At 39.0% G+C, this 23,210-nt stretch overlaps 1 protein-coding gene across 2 annotated transcripts in view; it reads left to right on the top strand.

The window, feature by feature from the left end:
- The window catches only part of LOC111866912 (potassium channel subfamily T member 2), a 534,419-nt gene that overhangs the window by 342,680 nt on the left and 168,529 nt on the right, over positions 1 to 23,210 (top strand). For both annotated transcript variants that reach the window (XM_033752480.1, XM_033752482.1), the window contains one exon: positions 11,907 to 12,146. In XM_033752480.1, coding sequence (XP_033608371.1) covers positions 11,908 to 12,146 — 239 coding nt within the window. In that variant the 5' untranslated portion in view covers position 11,907. The remainder of the gene's footprint in view (positions 1 to 11,906; positions 12,147 to 23,210) is intronic.

Here is a 23,210-nt window from a genome sequence, read left to right as displayed (position 1 = left end):
CTTCATGTAGAAGTTGGCGATGACTGGAGATAGTGGAGAGCCCATGGCTACACCGTCAGTCTGTTCGTAGAACTGGCCATCGAAGCTGAAGTAGGATGTGGTTAGGACATGGCGAAAGAGTCTCAAAACATCTTCGGCGAAGTTTCCTCCTAGTAGATCCATAGTGTCCTTGATTGGCACTTTGGTGAAAAGCGATACCACATCGAAGCTAACCATCATATCACAAGGGTTCAACCGAAGGGATTTTATGGTTTGGACAAATTCGGCAGAGTTTCTCACGTGGTGTGGGGAGTCACAGGTGTAGGAGTTAAGTAGGAAAGCCAAATGTTTGGCCAAGCGATAGGTGGGGGAGCCAATGGTGCTGATAATTGGTCTTAATGGTACGTCAGGTTTGTGTATTTTTGGCAACCCATAGAGTCTCGGTGTTCTGGAGCATTGTGGTCGTAGTTGTTGACAGATCTCTTCAGGGAACGGGGACTTCTTTAGGAGAAGCAACGTCTTGCGCTCTATGGAGTCAGTGGGATCCTTTCCTAGTGCTATTGACCTCAAGGTTCCTGGATTCTCTGGCCGTTTCTCCCCCCTCCCTTAATCAACACACACCATATATGGTCTTAATCGCTCCCCACTGCTCCCATTGGTCCGTTCTCCCTAACCACCCCCCTGCCTACTTCGTATATAAGCAGCACCTTTCACATCCTATCACCACAGCTACTGCTCTCCGCATTCCAAGCCATTCTGCTCTGAAGATGGAGGCGCTAGGTTCCTGCGAAACGTCGGCCAAAACGAAGAATACACTGTGCCTAAACCCAGAAGACGACTTTCTTCATAGACTGAAGGTGTTTGAGAAAAGGGTGTTGAGGAGAATATTTGGACTGAAGAGAGAGAAAATTACGGGAGGTTGGAGAAAAATGCATAATGAGGAGCTTCATAGCTTATACTCTTTCCATGGCCTGCAGTCCGCAAGTGAACTATACCGACCGAGCGACCGCCGCTTGTCGGCGAAGTTAGTGCCAACTTTAGCTGATAGAGGGTGTCACGTGGTCACTGCTACGGATCCCACGGCCATTAATCTCGGTTTTCTAGACCGTATGCTCTTTAATAAATTTACTTAAAATGATCAAGTTAAGGAGGATTAGGTGGGCATGACATGTAGCATGAATGAGAAGAGAAATGCATATAGGATATTGGTGTGAAAGTCAGAAGGAAAGAGACCACTAGGGAAACCAAGAAATACGTGGATAATATTAAAATGGATCTTAGAGAAATACAATGAGGTGGTTTGAACTAAATTAATCTGAATCACAATAGGAACAAGTAGAGGACTGTTTTGAAGACGGTAATGAACCTTCAGGTTTCGTAAAATATTGGAAAGTTTCTGAGTAGCTGCATAATTGACGACTTCTCAAGAAGGGCTCAGCTCCATGAAGCTAGTTTAGTTAGTTAACTAATCATTCGACGCTATATAAACTTAATATTGACGCCATCTTAAAATAATCCACAAAAAGGAAAAGGTTTTGGCAGAAAGCGGTCGTGGCCTGACTCAACATACTGTTCCAGCATTTGCCTATAGAGACTGGAGACTTACCGCTACATCAATCTGTTCCTTACCAAGCAGATGTCTCTGAATTCTGTTAGAAACCTGATCTTCCCAGCTGCAGGAAAGTAGAGATTGTGCAGTACTGTAGAACACTGACCTTTATACATCCCCATCGAAGTAACCCTTGTCTTCGTTGTCAATTTCCGTTTTATCATCTTGCCTATTCCTTCCCGTTTAATCCTCGCTCTTTTCCGATCACTTTCCTATCAACTCCTTTGGGAGACCTTCATATTCTTAAGAGAAAGCGAAGTGGAAATCCGTTACGTCACATCCGACTCATCTCCCGCCCCCATTGTAGAGTGGCTGTCAGTCTTGTGTAGCTTGAAATTAAATTAGATGCTTAAATGGACGTATGAAATTGCATCGCGTCTTTAGACCTTTCCCGCTTGTCATAGAACTAAATAATAGGACTTCCTTCTAAAATTAGTTCTTGTGTTAGACACAGTAGATTCTGCCTCAGTAGAAAATGCCATCTGTGTAAGGGTGCATAGGAATGTAATAGATGTTTAATATGACAATCATATGAAGTATAGGGGATGTCTCAGGAGGAAAGGTCAATATTCTGGGAGGTCATAGCATCGGACATTCTGAACAGAAAAGATTTATAAATACAGACCACTCCATCCAATGTGACATATAAGTTTTTACTACGTTAAAACTTATCTCCCTTACATGTTTCGGTCCTTACGGGCCATCTTCAGAGGGAACATCATTACAAACTGGAAAATACAATCACAATAGGTGTTTTGATTTAAAATACATACACTTATATCCTATAATGCACAGTACGCATAAAGTCGAACGTTTCACAATCACAGCAGCTTCCTGATGTTGTAAAGATTTTAAAGTTTCTAGATGTTATTTAAAAAAACCTTTATTGTTAATAGTTAAATTTTTTTTAAACCACGTAGGTTCGTGTCCGTACTTCTATCGTCCTTCTTGTATGGGGCAGATTTTGTGCCGCCTGTCTATCTTGATGAGGAGGCTCTTGATGTGGTCCAGGGTTTGTTCGTGGCTTGCTGCGTTGTTTTCGCTGATGTTCCCTCTGAAGATTGCCCGTAAGGACCGAAACATATAAGGGAGATAAGTTTTAACGTAGTAAAAACTTATATGTCGCATTGGACGGAGTGGTCTGTATTTATAATTGTTAGTGTGACGGACCAGAATGAAACAAATAAAAAAAAAAGATTTATATACAATATGTTCTATTCCGAACGCTTTCCGAGGTACAGTTATTTCACTCTACAGACGAGTAACACGCCATGTCCTCACACGAGTTGCACCGAGATAGATCTATTTCACTGTACAGTACACTGTGCACACAAGCAACACACACGAGTTGCACCGAGATAGAGTTATTTCACTGCACAGTACTCCGTACACTGTACAGAGGAGCAACACGCCGTGTCCTCACACAAGTTGCAAAGTGCATTGATGTTGACGGTGGAATTTTTGCAAATATGTTATACTAAGTAAACTGTACCAATCTTGTCACTTGAACAATGAATACCGGTATTAGAAAGTACGTAATATCTCTTCATCACTTATTTTGGAACCGTATATAGATATTAAAGTAATGTTTTATTCAGCTAGAGTCTCACAATATATGTATAATTCTAGGATAACTCTACAATTTCTATAATTACATTTTGCGGCCCCTATTTTTTGGCCATAATCAGATAGTACTTGCACAGTAACTCTCAACTATCTCTGCTATTGCTCTTCCATTAGTCACTGTTTACAAATTTGGGAAGGGCGCATTCTTGTTTACAGTGTAGGTTTTTAGTAGTAGACTTAAACAGTTATTATTAAAAGATTACACAGGACTCAGGACTCAGGACTACATGTCTCACTAAAATAATTATAAGGTAATAAAAATTAAAAATTTCAATGCTAACGAGAATTAAACTAAAACTGGGCTAATTTTAACTTGTTCAAGTTATGCTGTTTTAACTTAATTATAAGAAAATTAATTTTAAGGCAGATCTCCAGGTTTTAAGAAAAATTTTAAGGCAAAATTGAAATTGGCTTGTACTGCGAACAAGGTATAACCTTCGGAAAACTAGGACAAAGTTTTACATAACTTACAGTATTTGGGAAAGTGTATAACAAAAGATCCACATTGTGAATAACAATATGACCTTCCACCAACTGCAAACATTGGCCAATGTAGGTGCGATAGCAGAGAAATTGAGAGGGAATGCACAAGTACTGCCTGATGATGGCCAAAAATATTTGCCGAAGCATGTCGTAATTATAGAACATTATACATATATTTTGTTTGACTGAAACTGAATAAAATATTGTATACACATTATGATGTCAAAATACAATATATTGTTCCGAAATGTTGATAGATGAATACCGAACTACGCTGCAACACATTTCGTCACATAAGACATTAGTGTTGAGAGATAAACCTGTTTATCTTTCCTGGCTCAAATTAATTTGCCTGCTACTGCAACTCTCGCGCAATCTCGTGGCAGAATCTTACACTTTATTTGTCGTCAACATAATTACGACTAGTCAGAAAATATTATATTCAGTATTTATGTGGAGAATATAAATTTTCTCCATTAATGCAATTCTTTCATATAGATATGTCCCTCGGTGTGGACCTAAATGTTTCAGCTCTAAGCCACCTGAAGATGATTTTGTCACCTACTGCTCACACCCCCTTATATATATATATAATGTCACGTAATGGTAGGGAGGAAAACTTCTGAAATGAAACAGTTTCACGTTACCATAGCAACAGATTGCAGGGCTTTAAAGCGCTGAGAGAATGAAAGTTATGTATAGGTCACGAACGGGTGATCAGTCTTCCTTCGGTGTATCGTGTATAATCTGTGAGTACTTATATTACGTATGTTGATGTGGATACGTAAATTTCATTATTCTGTACAAAGGATGTTGTCTGAGATTGTTTATTGTTGTTCATGTTAACCATCTTCTTATGGTTGCTGAAGGGTCAGTCGGTATACTGACTAGGCAATAGGCTGGATGGCCGAGAAATAGGGGTTTGGTTCCCAGTGGGAACAAGAGATTTTCCTTCTTTCCTTAGAGTTCAGTCCGCCTCTGTGGCCCACCAAGCCTATCCAAAAGGTATCGATGTTTATTTCCAAGAAGTTAAAGCAACCGAGACGTGAAGCTCATCAGTTATCTCCATTTAGTGTAGGGGTTGAGAATACGTGGAACTGTAACTTCACTCCTCCATTCATCCTCATTTTGTGGTGCGTAAGTGAGAGCTGGGATAGCTTTACTTCTGTCCACTTAACACGCCCCTTGCAAAATTCTTTACGACAATTGGTGAGCCCTGTAATATGACTGTGAGCCTCACAATGGGAATATGGATGCAGTATGGAGCCTTGGACTCGCCAGTCGTTACAAGAGAACCGATATGAAGACATAGGCTGTTAAATCAAAAGTGATGTAAGTCAAACTTTTTATGAAAATGAGTTAACTCAGCAATGGTATATGTCATACTTCTCTGTAATGCTGCTGGGAGCAGTAGTTGCCAGAAGCATTTAATTATATAAGTAATTAATTAAAATAAATATTGAAGTAAATAAAGAGATATGACTAGAAGTAATTAAGAATAAAATATTTCTGAAACAGAATATTTGAAATGTAATTTCATTTGTTACACGATAATTATAACGCTAAGGAACAAAATTAATGTGAATGCTTCACATTATAGTCCGCAGTAAACCTTGTGTATCTCAGAACTCTAATTGGGTGACTTACACCATTTTAGAATTCAACAGTTAATTTATATAAATGATATATATGAAATTAGGATAGACCACAAGCTGTGATACAAAGCCTGTCTTAAATATAATTTCGTAATAACAATCGCTCGTTTGAATCTAATCATAAAACATGGGATCAGAAACTGATCATAAAATGGTACATATGCTGTCTTAACGTCACTGTATACCACTATCAATCACCTGAAATTAATTACCATGTTAAAGAACTTTGAAGTTTTACAGTCTTGTTTCATTTATATCTAGATGAAGTCGTGCTGATATAAATATAAGACAGATCTTACTTTGCATTGGATTCCGTCTTGTTGTTGTCATGGAATGTTAACTGGACTCTTTCTTCTCAATAATTATTATCTGTGTATCTTAGAAGTGACATTGTTTTGTTCTGTGTTTATGTAGTGAGCATGTTCTGTATCCAGTCTGAAATCAATTCTTGTGCTTGTACAGCATGCATTTTCATAGCATTTAGCATTATTCTTCAGTTAAGAACAAGACCCAATTAAGAATGAACTCTCGTAATTATTATTAAATGTTATCTTACAATAAGTTTATAGTGTGTCTGTAGTAGAACAGCCAGGTTAGTGAAATGCCGGGCACCAAAAAGTGAATATGTATAAAGTCAAGAAACTAATGGCTTATTCTATGGACTGTAAGCAGTTCGCCCGTGTGCACCTCGGTATCCTTTTAAGGATTTTTATATACCCGTGAGATTTAAGAGCATTCATAGGATACAGACTGGAAATTTATAGTCCTATAGTAGATGCCTGCCGCGCAGGGAGCGCTTGTAACCCCTGGTCTGTTCAGTGGTACTGGTGTCTCGCATCAGATGTCTCCTGCGAGGCTGACTTAATTTAACGCAGATGACTTTCTGAAAAATTCTGAAATCTCAGCTCTGAGAACGGAAATTAGGAAAGCTGGAACTCTCTTGTGGTCCAGGGTGAGTTATGGGTTCCTAAAGAGTCTGCGGTTTGTGTTAAACGGAAAGAATAATGAAAGTTTGAAGTAGAATAATTCTGGAATGTTGTTCTGCTACGAACTGCAATGAACTCCCCTGCGGTTCCATTGTATGCATTGCCATATCGTCGGTTACTGTGATATTGAATGCATAATTGATTCTTCTGAAGTGATATACTGTAATTTATTATCTGCTATATAATAATAGAAATTTTTGTGAAAATAAAAAGGATCGTATTTTCAAAATTTGAATATAGATTCTAGTTTAGTCTCAAATTGGCCCTTCATAACCATAGTAATTAGTTATTTAGAGAGGGTGGCTTTCCCCATGCACCGCGACAAATTTGATCTATTGTGCTTCCCTCTATGATATTCTACCAGTCTCTTTACCCTACCGATAAATGGTGCGTACCATCAGTCCCGCCGAGCAAGCGAGTTCGGCCACTTGCTTAGCGGTGTCTATAATGCTTTCCCCATCTATCAGAGGCCTTAGAGACTATTGTTGGGCGGGAAAAGTCCGCAATTTGGCTCAGTGACCTCCTTTGGAGGTATGAGTTTCTTTTACATGCCGTAAAGCTACGACACGGGACCCACGGCTTAAAGTCCCTCCCGGAGGACTTGTTCCCTGAATTTTTTCGCCCTTAAAAATTCGACGACCTCCGCCGGGTATTTGAACCCGCGTACCACGAGTCATGAGGTGGGAACGTTACCTCTAGACTACGGAGGCCGCTTTCATAACCATAACTTAAATATATAATTTGATTGAAACACAATTTTTTCCATATATATACTGAGTATGATTGTTGATTTTCTGTCAGGGGTAACAGATTTCGTTGTATAAATACCTATAGGATAATAGGCTAACGGAGGATAGAACTATCTAAATGATACGCATGCGCGTTGTAACGATAAAGCAGTCACTATATGATTTTCTAATTCATATTTCCTCTTCAGTCCCCGAGCTTGTGAAATTGCTTTTATTGTGCCGTTAAAGATGACAAAATCATGTGTTAATTTCTATAAATATTAATTTATATTTAAACCTACAGAATTATGTTAAATATGCCACGAAAGAGACTTACCTGATTTATTTTCGAAACTTGTCCAAGTCTACATTTCGTGAAATTCAACCCATAGGTTGCATACGGCCACTTTATATATTATCATTGCAATTCTTTGGATAAATATAATTCCATATCTGTTGATAATTTTAATTGAGAGCTATTGAATGTCTTTATTGCCCGAAGTGCTTTGAACATATTTGCGTCTAATCATTCCACTACAAACACAAATCTCTTCTCAGAGGTGGATTCGATATCTAGTAGTTCGTAATAACTTGTTGCATAGGGTGTTCAGTCAAAGAGGAAACTTCGCTACACCGTTGACCGGGCCCACTATTTCTCACAGATTGTTGCTGTAACTGTAACAGCGCACGTTTATAAGCGCTAATGACTCATTCTGCTATCAGCAGTTACAGCAGCAACCTGGGAGGAATGTTGGGCCGGGTTAGCGGTGTTGCGAAGTTTCCTCCTTAATTGAACGCACTGTATATTCTTATACCTGTGTTTAGCTGTGCTTGTGTCAATTCACTGCTTGGCTTCCCCGTGCACATTACACCAAGCATTGTATGCACGTATGCATTGCTTTTCTAAAAATTTAAATGTTATTGTAATATTTTATCAATATTATTAATGAATCATGCATATATTCAATATTTCCAGAATGTTGAAAATGCTGGGAAAATATGTAGTTCTAAGGAACTTCGAATATTTTGACATCACTGAATATTAGATGTCTGCAAAGTAAGAAATAAATTTCCCATTATCGTATTAAATATAGGCCTATAGTATCCATCAAAGGAAATTTCAAATGTGTACATAAGAGATCTTTCGTTATTTTAGTAGATATAATGTGTTGTTGTGACTACGTATGTACGAGTAATTCTATGTGCATTTAGAACTGAAAACCAAAATGTGAAAACAATGTTTCAAGATATACCTCGCACATTATAGAAGGCCAAGGAGTTTTGTTTAACGCGTTTGAAAAGAATTTAAGTAATTTTCGAGTTACAATTAAATTTCCGCATTTTTATCCGGCATACATGCAGATACTGGGCTTAACAAAACAATATATTAAATGTACAACTAATTTTTCATGACAGTATATCTTATCCATTTAATTAATGAAATCCACATTTTGATTTATTGCAGCGATTTGATTGTCTGTATAATTATAGATATTTATTTTTGATTTTCAGTTGTAATTTACATGTTTCTCTTCCTCATGTCGTCCAGATGGCTCTGGGGTCCACCTGCCCTCCTGTCGAACTGATAGAAACAGGATCTGATCTGATCGTTTATCTCCGCTTAATACCGAATTTAAGAATGCATCTGTATTGTCCATACATCTTCTTGGCTTGGTGCTTAAGCAAGCACAGAGACATTTTACCTTCAGTAATTGAAATGTGATTTCACAGTCGCCCACCTGGTGAAAGATAGAAACCTAATTTATTTTAATCGACAATTTCATGAACACAAATATAATTTTATCATAATATATTTTCCTTTTGTCTTATACATCTGTGCAGACTGTAGATTATTTCTTAAAGTCTTTTCTTCATTCATTAAGGTGAAAATATCGTAATATCCCTTTGATAGATACGCTCATTTTGCAGTTTATGAACCACATTTACATTGTATATGCACGATTATTTGGTTAATTAATGAAAATTACCCAGCATTTTATATAATTTATAACAAAGTTATTATACTAATTCAAATATTTGAATATTGTATGATTCCCTTATTATCTTTGAAAGAATGCCTTTGTATGTCTTTGGTGTTTCATAAGTATTTTATGACAAAACAATTCCTTACATTTTATTATATTCTTCTATTTATGAGACAAATTCATAACCTCCTTACTGTTGCATTTTCTTCGTTAATTTCTCATATAAAACTAGAGCTGAAATTTACAATTATGTACATGGCACACATGCTGTATACTTTAATAAAGTACATATAATTCAGTTGAATATTAGATATTATGAAAAATAAAATTCCTCGTTACCAACAAGATAGTATATATTTATTAAGTTCTCGCATTAGTATAACATACCAACAATGGCTGTGTCAAGGTCAGAGATATCATAGTCAAAGATTCTGATTAGCAGAGATTACGTTTCACTGTAATTTTATTCTGGTTCATTGTTTTCATCGAAGATAATATATATTCTATTCTACATTACATGCAGTTCTCTTTGAAGTATTACATCTTGTTTTAAAATGCGAGAGGCCCCTCACCAAAACTCTCTCTTGATGTTTTACAGCTTTGTAATGGCGTTTGTCTGTATAATTTTCGGAACCATAATTTCTCTTAAACTTTACTTTTTTTTTTAGCTTCCAATTAAAATGAGGTTTATTTTATTCAAAGATCATATATATTACAATATTTGCAGATCTACAGATAATTAATATTTTCGTTAATTAAAATGAGAGATGTTTTAACAGCTTTACAACATATAATTTTGAATATTTTGCTTCCTTCTCTTCCCAATGATTTCATGTCATATAAAACTTATTAACCTGAGCTTTCCAATCAAAACTCAGGTTTCCATGACCTGAAATTCTTGTACATGAGTACGGGATACTGGTCCATTTACAGTTCTCGTAAACGAGGGAGAAGCTATGCACTGCCGGTAATGATAAAAGGACAGGGTATATATGAGCTGGGCCGGCAGTGATGAGATTGTGGTTACGCCCTCCAATGTCAATGTTCGTTGCGGCCAGCTTTGCTCAGGTCTGTACAGGACCACACAAAAACATATTGATCCTGAAACAGTTCACTTTACATTGGAGGTGTGTTCGTTTCCAGTAAATTCAGATCCTTTTCCTCACAGCTTTTTACAAAATAAATTAAATATTAAAATCTACAGAACTATAATTTGCCTTTCGTGTTATGTGGGTGTGAAACTTGGTCACTCGCTCTGAAGGAAGGACATAGATTGAACGTGTTTAAGAGTAGCTTGTTCAGGAGAATATATGGGCTTAAGAGAAAATATGTAGCAATGATGGAGAAAATTACCAAAGATGGAGCTCCTCTTCGCCTAATTAAATCAAACGAAGAACAGTGAGACGGTCGGTGTATGTAGCATGCATGGAGCACATTATAAATTCTTCAGAGACTTTTGTTTAAAAATTTCGGGAATCCTAGAAGTAGTTAGGATGATAATATTAAAAATATCATAAATAAATTAGAATATGGTCTGTACACAACTGGCTTGGGTTAATATCAGATGGAAGTTTCTTGCGTACGCAGTAATTAAATTTCTAGTTCCATTAAAGTAGAGAAATTTCGCAGTCAGATGAAGAGTGTGGGCCTGTTAGAAAGGACTTTGCCTTATGGAGTTTGTTAATTAATGGACATTCTCTGTTTCCAAAACTCCGAACTTTATCGACTGTGCCACAGGCCACAAATCCGATGTAACATGGATCTGTAAGAAACTTTCCCTCTCAGATCTTGCTGGTCGAACAAGCTGGCTCGGTCGGTAACGCTTCTGAATCATAAATGGTAGGTGTCGGGTTCGAATCTCCGGCTTGATACAGAATATTCTTACTGTGGTTTTTGGTGATTATTCTCATTTCCTCCAGGTAAATATGGGGATATCTCTCAAATTACTTTCCTTCCATATAATTTTATATTTTCTTCTTTATCTTCATTGCAAGGATTAAAAATTGACGTATCCCAGACTGACTTACGGGTCTCCATTTCTTTCTCTGTCTTCCGAAATCTCTTTTTCTATATACTTTATAAACCATAGCTTATTTAACAAGTCTGATTCTGGTGTTCTCCGAAGACGTTGCTAGTATTCTCTGCATTTTCATTCAGTTAGAAAACTCTCGCAGGAAAACTAACAAACTTGGTGTGTAAAAAATTGTCACGAAAGCCGAAGAAGTGGAAACAGGCTGGTTAAAAATCAGAATCTTCTAAGGAAGGCAATGGCCCAAAAAGAGTTGTTTTGTCTTTGATGGTGATGAGAAAGTTGTCAGTTATCATGAAATCATTCGACGCTAAAACGAGAAAGTTACCAAGAGCGTCCTTAAATAAACTACAAATAAATTAATAAAAAGTGCATTTAAATAATGTCCATGATTGTAAATTTCATCTAGAATTGTAAGATTTGAGGTTTTCACGGCGGTGACTATGAAGAAAGCCGTCCTCTGAAATGTGGCGCCATGTAGAAATTGTGTTAACCGACGTTTCGGAGGAAAGTATTGACTCCATCTTCAGGGTAGAAGACAAGAAGAAATCTTCGAGCGAACCAGCTAGAGCAGGTGCAAGAGTCTGTTGCTCTAGCTGGTTCGCTAGCGGATTTCTTCTTGTCTTCTACCCTGAAGATGGAGTCGATACGTTCCTCCGAAACGTCGGTTAACACGATTTCTACATGGCGCCACATCCCAGAAGACGGCTTTCTTTGTCATCTAGTATTATTTGGGAAGACGCAGCAGTAACGACGTTATGAATACCCCTGCATTATAAATGTCTTTTTCATCTACCTTGCATTGCACTGTATGTTTGGTGTGTAGAATGTCTGTCTTCTTCTTCCGCCTGCACAACCTGCGTCGCGAGGAAGAGAGCAAGAAGCGCAAGAAGGCCAATAGCGGCAGCAGTACAAGCACCGGCGGAGGGATGCAGCAGCGACGCAGCATCAGCTTAGGGCGTCACCGCTACCACAGCGCCCTCACTGTGAAGCCCAGCCGCCTCTTCGAGAGGACGCCGCTCACCCCGTCCGACAGCTTGGATGAAATCGCTCTTCAAATACCCAGGTGCCTCCCCACCTCCCTGGCTTGTTTCTCCCACGCTGATATGGTCGCTTTGTAGAGAATCCACCTTCTGTTTATATCAACGTCGACAGATGTCTCCACTAACATCTGCTCTATACATGGTGTCTCAGGAGGAGAGGTCAATGTTCTGGGAAGTCATAGCACCGGCCATTCTAAGCAAAACAAGTGTATATGTACATGCGCCCTCTTCCGAACGGTTTCCGAGATAGAGCTATTTCACTGTACAGTTCACTGTGTACTGTATACTGAAATAGCTCTATCTCGGTGCAACTCGTGTGAGGACATGGCGAGTTGCACCGAGATAGAGCTGTTTCACTATACAGTATACTATACACTGTACAGATGAGTAACACGCCATGTCCTCACACGAGTTGCACCGAGACAGAGCTATTAAACTGTACAGACGAGCAACACGCCATGTCCTCACACGAGTTGCACCGAGACAGAGCTATTAAACTGTACACTGTACAGACGAGCAACACGCCATGTCCTCAAACGAGTTGCACAGTGAGCTGATGTTAACGGTGGAATTTTCGGAAGTGTATTATACTAGGTAAACTGTACCAGCTTTCTCACTTGAACAATAAATACTCGTATTAGAAACTTTACGTAATATCTCTATAATGAGGAATTTAATAACTTTTACTTTCCTCCAAGTATAATTAGAATGATCAGGTCAAGGAGGATGAGGTGAGGAAGGAATGAAGCACGAAAAGGGGAGAAGAGGAATGCATATAGGATATTGGTGGGAAAGCCTGAAAGGAGACCACTAGGAAGACCAAGGCGAAAGGGGGGAGGACAATATTAAAATGGATCTCAGAGAGATATGGTGGGATGGTATAGATTTGATTGATCTGGCTCGGGATGGGGACCAGTGGAGGGCTCTTGTGAACACGGTAATGAACCTTTGGATTCTATAAAATGCTGGGAGATTCTTGAGTAGCTGCAGAATTGATGGCTTCTCGAGAAGGTCTCATCTCCATGAGTAAGTAAGTAGGTAAATGTAAATATCTCTTTCTTATCAACAGTTTTGAAACTGTACAGTGAAATAACTCTTATCTCGGAAACCTTTCGGATTAGGACACGTGGAACAAATTTGCTTACAATGACCGATACTGTGACCTCCCAGAGTATTGATCTTTCCTTTTGGAAAATTCTGTATATACAGAGATTAATTATGAATACATTATGTATATAATGAAGTATATCTGGTCGATTAGCTGTGTTAATATTGAGTTAGTAGCCGATGTTTCGGAGGCTATTTCCCTTTCCATCATTAGAGGTTAATGTGATGAGTATCGCGTCCGAAGTTTGCATTACGTTGATAACAGAGGCAGATAAATTAAGTACCGTGAAATAGCTCAGTTGGTATGGGGACGAGTTATGGGATGAGCGGCCGGTGTTCGATTCCCGGAAGAGGATAGAGACTTCTGTATATTCCACACATTTCAGACCGCCTCTGCGGCCCACCCAACCTCCTATTCAATGGGTACCGTGGAGGGCCCTTTCCTCGGGGGTGAAGCGGCATATATACGAGTATATGACACATATATCGATACACATAAACCAATGTTCGAGATATTGCACGAAGTTTACACAAGATAGCAGCACATACACCCCCAGTTACGTTATAAATGCGGGATTAGGCATGCCGAACATTCATAATGTCTACATAAACAGAACGATAACAACACCACTACACAGGCAGGTTGAAGGACCTACAGTCGGAAGGGAATACGTGAGTAAGAGGATGTAAATCAAACTATAAAAACAGAAAACATAGCAAAATTAACAATGACAGTAATGTGTTCTTTTCATATGCTAATGACAACTACACCAACATACCTAGGAGATACACAATAACACATAAACACCCATGTCAAAGGGCAAGTAAATATAAAAATGGAGACCTCAAATAATGTTTGGATGAATGGACGACGACCGCAAGCAAAATTTTGACATTTTAAGTAAATTTTAACCATGTATTATTCATTTTAATTAAGGTCAATTTATTTTAAATTATGAGATATCGCATTCACATGTGATATGAGAAGTTGGACATAACATAAGAGTGTAAAAATTTAGCGAATTAGAGACACCTGAAGAAGACGAACATCACTAAGGAACACTTCACATAAAGAAACACCTCGCATCCCACACATAGGCTACTTAACTGCATTCATATCGAAGCAACAAATTGTGTGAGCAAAATTTTTAAAGACATAAAATATTTTATTCGCATTTCACTTAAACCAATTATTTCGTGCGTCATCTATAAACTAACTTGTTCTGTTACTTTAAAGGAGGAAGATAGACTGAGGGTGTTTGAGAACAGGGTGTTCAGGAGAATATTTGGACCGAAGAGAGATGAAGTGACAGGAGGTTGGAGAAAACTGCATAACGAGGAGCTTCATAAATTGTACTCTTCACCAATCATAATTAGAATGATAAAGTCGAGGAAGATAAGGTGGGTAGGGCATGTAGCACGAATGGGGAGAGGAGATGTGCATATAGGATATTGGTGGGAAAGCCGGAAAAAGGAGACCAGTGGGAAGACAAAGGCGTAGATGGGTGGATAATATTAAAATGAATCTAAGAGAGATAGGATGGGCTGGTATGGATTCGATTGGTCTGGATCAGGATGGGGTCAGGTGGAGGGTGAATTTCCCGTTGTAGCATAAGATATATAAGATAAGCATGATCTGCTTTGCAAAAACCTGTACTCGCATGACTTGTATATGGTGCAAAAGAAATCATTTTCAATAACACCTACGCTTGAATAAAGGCCAAGCATGCTCATAAGAGACAAACCCATCTTATCGCCAGAGAGGATGTTAACGTAATACTATGACCGCAAGGGTTCAGTTGAAAAAAATATCTCTGGACGTGAGTCCCAAGGGGCTTGGCGACAAGACGAACTGATCGGCGGTAAATCGCCAATGGTAAAATAACTTTGACTTTGACTTAGTGAGTTGAGAGTGAGTCTGTGAAGAGAGGACTTCAGAGGCAGAGGAATAGCCATTGTTGGAGCCGTTACCAGGAAACGTCTAGTACTATGTACTCTAGTGAACTGTAAAGTATGGAAATAACGATAGTGTTATATTACTGCAGATTTACTCCATTTATTGCAGATATAAACCGAATCATATCTGGGTAAACTGTCTGCAATTTTAGATTTCAAAACGGGGACTCTCGGATACGAAATGACATCGCTATCAGGTCATTGTCCGTGTTCTAGCCAAATTTTAGGAGGAATATTTGCCAAGTTTCACCAGAAACTTGCTCTTTTACAGAGGTGCGAGGGCGTGACGAACATGAATCTGATAAGGACTTCATTTTGGAAAATTTCTTCGTTACGGGGGGAGAGATTGTTCTTGCAGTCGATTTATTGCCGACATCATGTAATCATAAAATGAACAGTCCAGCAAATATGTGAAGTCTGTAGGGAGAACAGAGATTTAGCACGTTTTAGGACGCCATTACTTGAGAGAGATGTAACCATGGGGACCAGGATATGCCCGGAGAAAGATCGGCGTAAACTTCCCATGGGAAGTTTTTTATTGCCATCTGCTTCAACAGAGGCCGAGTTTATTTTAGAAAAAGATAAGATTTTCTTCAAGGAAGAAGCTTAGTTTTACGATGCGATGCTTTTAGGCGTACCTATGAATGGAAGAAGACAGGCAAAATCGTTCTGATTGTATCGCCTTGTTTTGTTTTTCTGTACACAACCCAAAGAAAAGCTCAGAAAACAATAATTCAGTGTTATATATAAGTACTACATATGTGAATACAAGTGTAGGTAGAGTTTCAAGGTTAGGTAAACTTAATAGACAACTGATAAGCGCTGTAATATTATGAGCATAAATATTATTAATACTTATTTATTTCTGAGATAAAATGCCGTGTAATTCGTTGAAATTCTACCGATGTTTCGGAGGAATATGAAGTCTCCATCTTCAAGATAGAGGCATAAATCAGTTAGCCAGCATTAAGATCTGCTTCCTGTCTCCTTCATACCGATTTCTTTCTCCAATTGTTTTTCGGTTCCAGAGATGAAGACGACATGTTCCTTCGAAACCTCCTTTGACTTTCAATGGACAACACAGCGTTATGTCCCAGAAGATAGGACTTTTTATGAATAGAATATTTTTAAGAATTACGGCAAATATGACGGCTTTCTTCAGTGTCCTGAAATTCTGTTATTAATTATAATTAAGTTTTGAGAAAATTGACCCGTTTTTATTTCAGGGGTCGGTGGAATTTGCCGCCGAATGCGGTAGCCTTTAGGCTGAATTCGACCTTGTCTGTAGAGATTAAGGCTATTAAGAAGAAATGAAAATTCTGGCGTAAGAGGTGTTCTCTTTTAACGTCGTTTACAAACACGTGTAATGTAGAAGTAGCGAGTAAGTCCACAATAAATAACACGAAATCGCCTTCTACGATTTCATCGTTTTCCGTTTATTTAAAATAAGTCGCTGTTGAACAAAAAAGTTTTGAGTTTCTGACTGTGAGGAACGTTCCTACCGCCACCTCCTGGAACTGGGTCACGCTGAAGAAAGCCGCCATTGCTACCGTAATTTTTCAAAATATTTTAGTGATGAAAAGTCATATATTCTGGGATATGGTGCTAGTGTCCGTTGAAAGTCAACTGTCGTTTCGGAGGAGCATTCCGCCTCCTTCGGGGTTAAAACCCAGATCAAGCAAGAAACAAGTACGAAACGCGTAGGAAACATAAGTCTAAAGATGGAAGCAAAATGTTTCCCCGAAATTTAAGTTAAATTTCACAATTTTTATCTTAGATTAGATCCTTCATAGTCACTGCTATGAGAATCTAAAATTCTATAAATGATACGTTTTGGGAATGTGTTTCTCGCAGCGGTGACTGTGAAGATTGCGTTCTTCTGGGTTGTAACAGGCACGACGTTTCGAAGGGAAATTCTCCATCTTAAGGCTCAGAGAACCAGAATTTGTCCCTTATATTTTTACATAACTTATTTATATTACTACCAACTACTGGTCAATATATGGAGAGACGATCAGTAGAGTTCAATCTTAATTTAACAGAAAAAGAAAATAACCCTAAAATGTACCATCCCTATAATCGCGCTTCCCCTACAGGTTAAGGACCACTGTTTGCTGAATACGCCTCCTCCCCTGACTTCTCTCTAACACTCTGTGGCCCACTCAGCCCCATCATTTCTTCCAATTTCTTTTCTCTTGTAAATGACCATTTTAAGGACTCGAGGTTCTTCAGGGTGGAAGAATGATCTTTCATACTAAACGAGGTCCCATTCCAGAAAGGGGCAATCTTCAGTGAAATATTTGTTTTCTGTGCGCAACAACAGACCGCCATTCCTTGAAAAAATGTGTACAAGAAGGAATTATGTGGATTTATGTCATGTTACTCAGACAGACTTTCTATATGTTATTGCAAAAAAGGATTTTTATGTACATATGAAGCTACGATTTTTCATTTTATATAAAATAGAAATTTCCGTTGGTAGCCGTCACTGTGATGTGCATATAACGTGGAACGAGGTGCAGCCTAGTGTAAAAGCATATCCAAACACGTTTCTATCCAGAGTGGTGTAAGAATGAAAACCATGTTACGTGAAAAGGTTTCGGCGTAAGCTTTATTGCGTCAGAGTACAAGCGAATGGTGGTTTGCTGTCTGTTATACACGAACACAGCTCTACAAATTGTACAGAGTGTTTCACATCAAGTGAAATTTCAAATTCGAATACCATGTTTAAAAAAAAATAATTATTGTCGCTGACATTTCTTTTGTCCACTCAAGGTCATCCTACCTTGAACTGCGCCTCCACTTTTTCTCTTCCTTGAGACATAAATAGCAAGTGATGGGGTCTTATAGGACCGCGCCATAGCTCAGGCGGTTAGTCGCTGGCTTCCCACAGCGGCTGTCCGAGTTCGAGCCTGGGTCTGGTCATGTGGATTTGTGGTGGACAAGCTGGCGCTGGGGTAGATTTTCTCCGAGCACTTCGGTTTCTCCTGCCAAAGTTCATTCCACAATCACAATGATTTATCATCTGGGGCTGGTACAGTAGGCCAGTAGTGGCCGCAGTACAAAGTGGACTCAGCCTCACACCATTAAGAAGAATAAGTCTTGTAGATCAGTAGGTGCGGAGGTAATGGAATGACCTTGAACGGCCAAAAGAAATATACCCATCTGTGAGGAACCATTAAAACAAACAATGAAAGTAAACCTTTAAGAGCTCATACTTTCTTGAGAAGCCGGCAGTCGCTCAGCTACTCTAGGACTTTAATCCGAAGGTACACTACCATGTACACAAGAACCGTCAACTGGTCCTGTCGGTACTACCCTCATCCTATTTTCTCTAAGACCTATTTTAATATTATCCTCTCTAATCTGTCTATCTGAGTTCCGAATAGATAGCAAACTATGGAATACAAACCTAAATTCGTGGTAAATTTGGAGTGACCTTCAACGGAGTAACGTAGATTAAGGCCGTGCCAGAGCTCAGGCGGTTAGTCGCCGGCTTCCCAAAGCCGTGGCCCGGATTCGAGCCCAGGTCAAATCATATGGGATTTTTATTTAACAAAGTTGCTCTGGGGACGGTTTTCTCCAAGAACTTCAGTTTCCCTTGCCAATTCTCATTCCACCAGCTGCTCCACATTCATCATCTATCATCCGGGGCTGGTACAATAGTCCAATTAGTGGCCGATGTACCAAGTGCACTGTCTCACCCCACCCCAAGAAGGTAGAATAGGAAATTATCTAGGTTAGCAAAAAATAGTAAGAGGGATGAACTCAAAATTTGTATCTCAGAATAATAGAGCAATACCCTCATTCCCCTGTACGTCTTTATGGAGTGGTGTTTGTTTACGCATAGGAAGAATTTTGTCTTTTTATCTTTACCCAAATTCCGAGGACTTAAACCATTTTTCCTCGGCAGAGTTGGTCTATTGACACAAACAAATATCTGCCTTATCCAGTGACGAGAGAGGAAGAAGATTCAATATCAATGTCGAACATAGGAGTCGGTTTTATTTCTTCGGAATTTAAAATGAAGTCGCTACGTCTAACCCTGTGATTTTTTTATTATAAACTGAAATAAATTGAATATCTCAATGCTGATATGGATAGTAGCCCAGACATCTTCAGCCTGACATTAGAGGAGCAGAATGTACTGACAGTTTTGACAGCAGTTTCTGTGGACATTTCCTATGCATGAAATTCTACCTCTATAAAGTACGGTACCTCCCGAAATACACCATGCACCATGTTTTCGCTGATCGCCGACAGTTTTTACGGCGATCTGAAAATTCTTGTTAGTGTGGGCCTTGTACATTATTCATGATTGTGAAAGTTGTGACCATATTTGTGGTCTTTTTTTAAATAACATGTATAGTACAACGGTATTTCTGCTAGAAATATCAGAAATTCTCTTGGAATTTAAGTCCCCAGAATACTCACTACGAAGAATACTGTTTTCTAGGACGTGGTGCCGTTTAATGTGATACAAGTTTACCGACGTTTCGGATAAACATGCTGCCTTCACCTTCAAGATAAAAGGGTAAGCCACGCAAACAGCTAGCAAGAAATTGCTATATGCTTCTTGATGTGTGCATGCTTGATCCTTTAAACCTGAGAATGGAGATAGTATTGTCGTATGTATGAGTGACTAAAGACGGGGTTCTGATTGGATATTGGAGACCACTTTAGAACACAACACATAATTACACTTAATTTTTACGCCACTTTCAACACTTTACAAGTTTTTTTCCAGCCCGCAGTGTCTTCACTAGTAGTTGCCTGACATCAGCTTCTAACAATAATTATTCCTCTGCTTCCGGGTTCATGTACTTTCTGGTCGGCGGCTCCATTCCGACTGAACTATTCTTCAAAGAAATGTCACAACTGACGGTCGGTCGGTCTGCCTTGGAATAAAGCACCCATCTGGGGCTTAAAACCAGACCTTTATTACTGTCAGACAGGATTCTTGATGTGGAGCGCTTTCTCTGAGGAGGGGACGGGTCTGTCGTTTGCCCAAGTCACAGTCAACGGTAGTAAGTCTGTTGTCAGTATGTACAATTTACATATTACATGTTATTAAATGTATGTATATATGTATGTAGGTATATATATATAAATGTTTATGTATAAAATATATACAAGGCCTCGGTCACTCCACGCTCGGTACACCAAGTCTTGCCCAATCATTAGTAGCTCCTGCTTCAACGGCAGTCTTGTCACTTAACGGTCGTATACTTGACCGCCGCCAAGTTTAAACCTTTTATATTTTCTTTTTTCGGTGTTCGCCTTGTCCAATGTTATGAACATTTGCATTTTCATGATTTTGTATTACTTCCAATTGTTGCCTGAATAATTTTGTTAAAATGTCATATATGTACGGAAGTTTGAAGCCATATTCAGGTCGCAGACTGAAATATTCTTGCTTCAGTTGCCCGTCTTATAGTCTCCTTGCACGGACAGAGTAGAAAACATCGTTTGGTAAAGTACCTCTATTGCTGCATGCATCTACGCTGCCGCGGGAACATGTTTACAAACCCGTTGCCTAGAAATGGCTCTGGTATATTTGTTTATCTCGCGATAATTGAGGAGTAACGGCTCTGCACGCTACCGTATATTTCTCCGAAACTTCAGTAATTTTCGGACAGACTACATGGCGTCACATCGCAGAAAATAGCACTGTTCAAGATTATATTTATGTCCCATATAAGGAGATGATGCCGGTCACGGTAGCCGAGCGGTCTAAGGCATGTACTGTCTTCGCTTGCTTGGAAACCGGGATCGTGGGTTCGAATCCCACTCAGGACATGGATGTTTAGTTTGTGTGTGTGCGTTTTTCTGTGTTTGTGTACAGGTAGAGCCGTTGCAACGAGCTGATCACCCGCCCAAGAAGTCCTACCGAATTTGTAAGATCCAGAAAAACCGAACTGAACAGAGAAGTTCATGGATGTAGGCCTAGACCCACTGGGGCTGTAGTGCCAAGGAAAAAAATTGAGATGATTCTGGAAACACTCATTAGCATTTATCTGCTCCTGGAGGCATTTATTTCTTTATGGCATATTTAATGACGTCAGTGTATCTATATACCATCGAACGGTGGAATTCTTAGTGAACCGCGAATTGGACATTATATCAAAAAGTAAGATAGTGCATCAGTTTCTGGCACTGTCTCCGACAAACTGCCCGGTAACACAGTGTAACCCCGTAGGTGGATACAGACATTGCAGAGAAGCATCCTTCCTCCAGCTCCAGCGTTTAAATGTTGAACTTAAATCTTGAAAAAGGAGCATTCGTACTTCTCCGAAACGTTCAGTATCCGCCTACAAGACAACTTACTTATGGATCTGAGCCCTTCTTGAGGAGAAGCCAATTCTGCAGCTACTCAAGAAGTTCCCAGCATTTTAATGAACCCGAAGGTTCATTACCGTGTTCACAAAAGCCCTCCACTGGTCCCCATCCTTAGCCACATCAATCAAATCCATATCACCCCGTTCTATCTCTTTAAGATCCATATTACCCACCTACGCCTTGGTCTTCCCAGTGGTCTCTTTCCTTCTGGCTTTCCCACCAATATTCTATACGCATTCCTTTTCTCCCCCATTCGTGCTACATGCCCTGCCCACCTCACCCTCTTTGACTTGATCATCCTAACTATACTTTGAGAACAGTACAAGTTATGAACTCTGCATTATGCAATTTTCTCCAACCTCCTGGCACTTCATCCCTCTTCGGCCCAAATATTCTCCTCAACACCCTGTTCTCAAACACCCTCAGTCTATGTTCCTTCCTTAATGTGAGAGACCAAGTTTCACACCCATACAGAACTACGGGCAAAATTATAGTTTTGTATATTATAATTTTTATGTTTTTTGACAGCAGACGAGAAAACAAAAGGTTCTGGACTGAATGGTAGCAAGCATTACCTGAGTTAAGTCTCCTCTTAATTTCCTCCTGAATCAGGTTTTGATTTGTTATTGTCGTTCCCAAATATCTTAACTGTGCCACATTTTCGAAACATCTGTTTTATATCGTTATATCATGATTTTTCCCTGCATTTTTGTGACGAGACAGCAACATATACTTAGTTTCCTCTGTGTTTACTTCAACCTCCTTACTTGCACCAATTAAAAGCCAAAAGGCTACACGATGTCAAAAAACCAAATGACATTCTTAATAACCATAACCGTGAAAACAAATCGTTAAATGTGCTACCGTTGCTTAACAATGCGTTTTTTTCCTCCAGGATAAATGCCCGGTACACTTTAATCTGTGAGACATAAGTAAAAACTGTGCTGACTAGTCATGTTGATAACATGCAACTAGTGATATATGTGTCATTAGAAATTAGTTTTTAAGCTTACTATCCACTACAATTCCAGATATCAACAGCCATAAATTTCACGACTGGCAAAGAGAAGATTAAATTATAGATTTAATGTTGTAAGCACGTTATTACACATGAACAAGTTTAAAGACGGCTGAGAATTCACGAGAAAATTTAATCATTTTTACATAGATTTCGTCCTCTAAACTCCCCCCTCATTTTGTTATTCCTTTTCAGTCCTATATGTTATCGAATGAGAAGTCGAGGCCGGTGTTTAACACAATCTCCCGCGAATATCATAAACAATATTCAATCATAAAATACGTCTTATATAGTAAACTGCACTTCATATATACACATTTAAATGTATCAGTATTCACATAATAGACACGATGAAGTCAAACAAAAACTGCTAGCTTGTTCATTACCTACTTCATGACTTACGTCAATGCAACGAGTTAACGCTCGAGAGTTCGTACCTCTGGTATCCCAAAATTTCGTAATTGTAGAGCCATAATTTCATCCTTTACATTTCTTTTGAGCTATATACAAGGAGCATTTACATTAATAAGATTAAAATAAATTTCAAGGACGCATAGTGCCAGTACATTTCAAGGTCTTTTGTAGAAGAAGCCAAGGTCACTCCGCTTGCCACTTTCGTGTTGCTTGTTTCACTCTTCCACCCTGAAAATGGACTTAGTACCTTCCT

Source organism: Cryptotermes secundus, unplaced genomic scaffold (genome assembly GCF_002891405.2).
Source record: "Cryptotermes secundus unplaced genomic scaffold, Csec_1.0 scaffold42, whole genome shotgun sequence".
Lineage (NCBI taxonomy): Eukaryota > Metazoa > Arthropoda > Insecta > Blattodea > Kalotermitidae > Cryptotermes > Cryptotermes secundus.
Note: the sequence above shows the minus strand (reverse complement) of the source record. Positions and strands in the feature narration are given on the sequence as shown.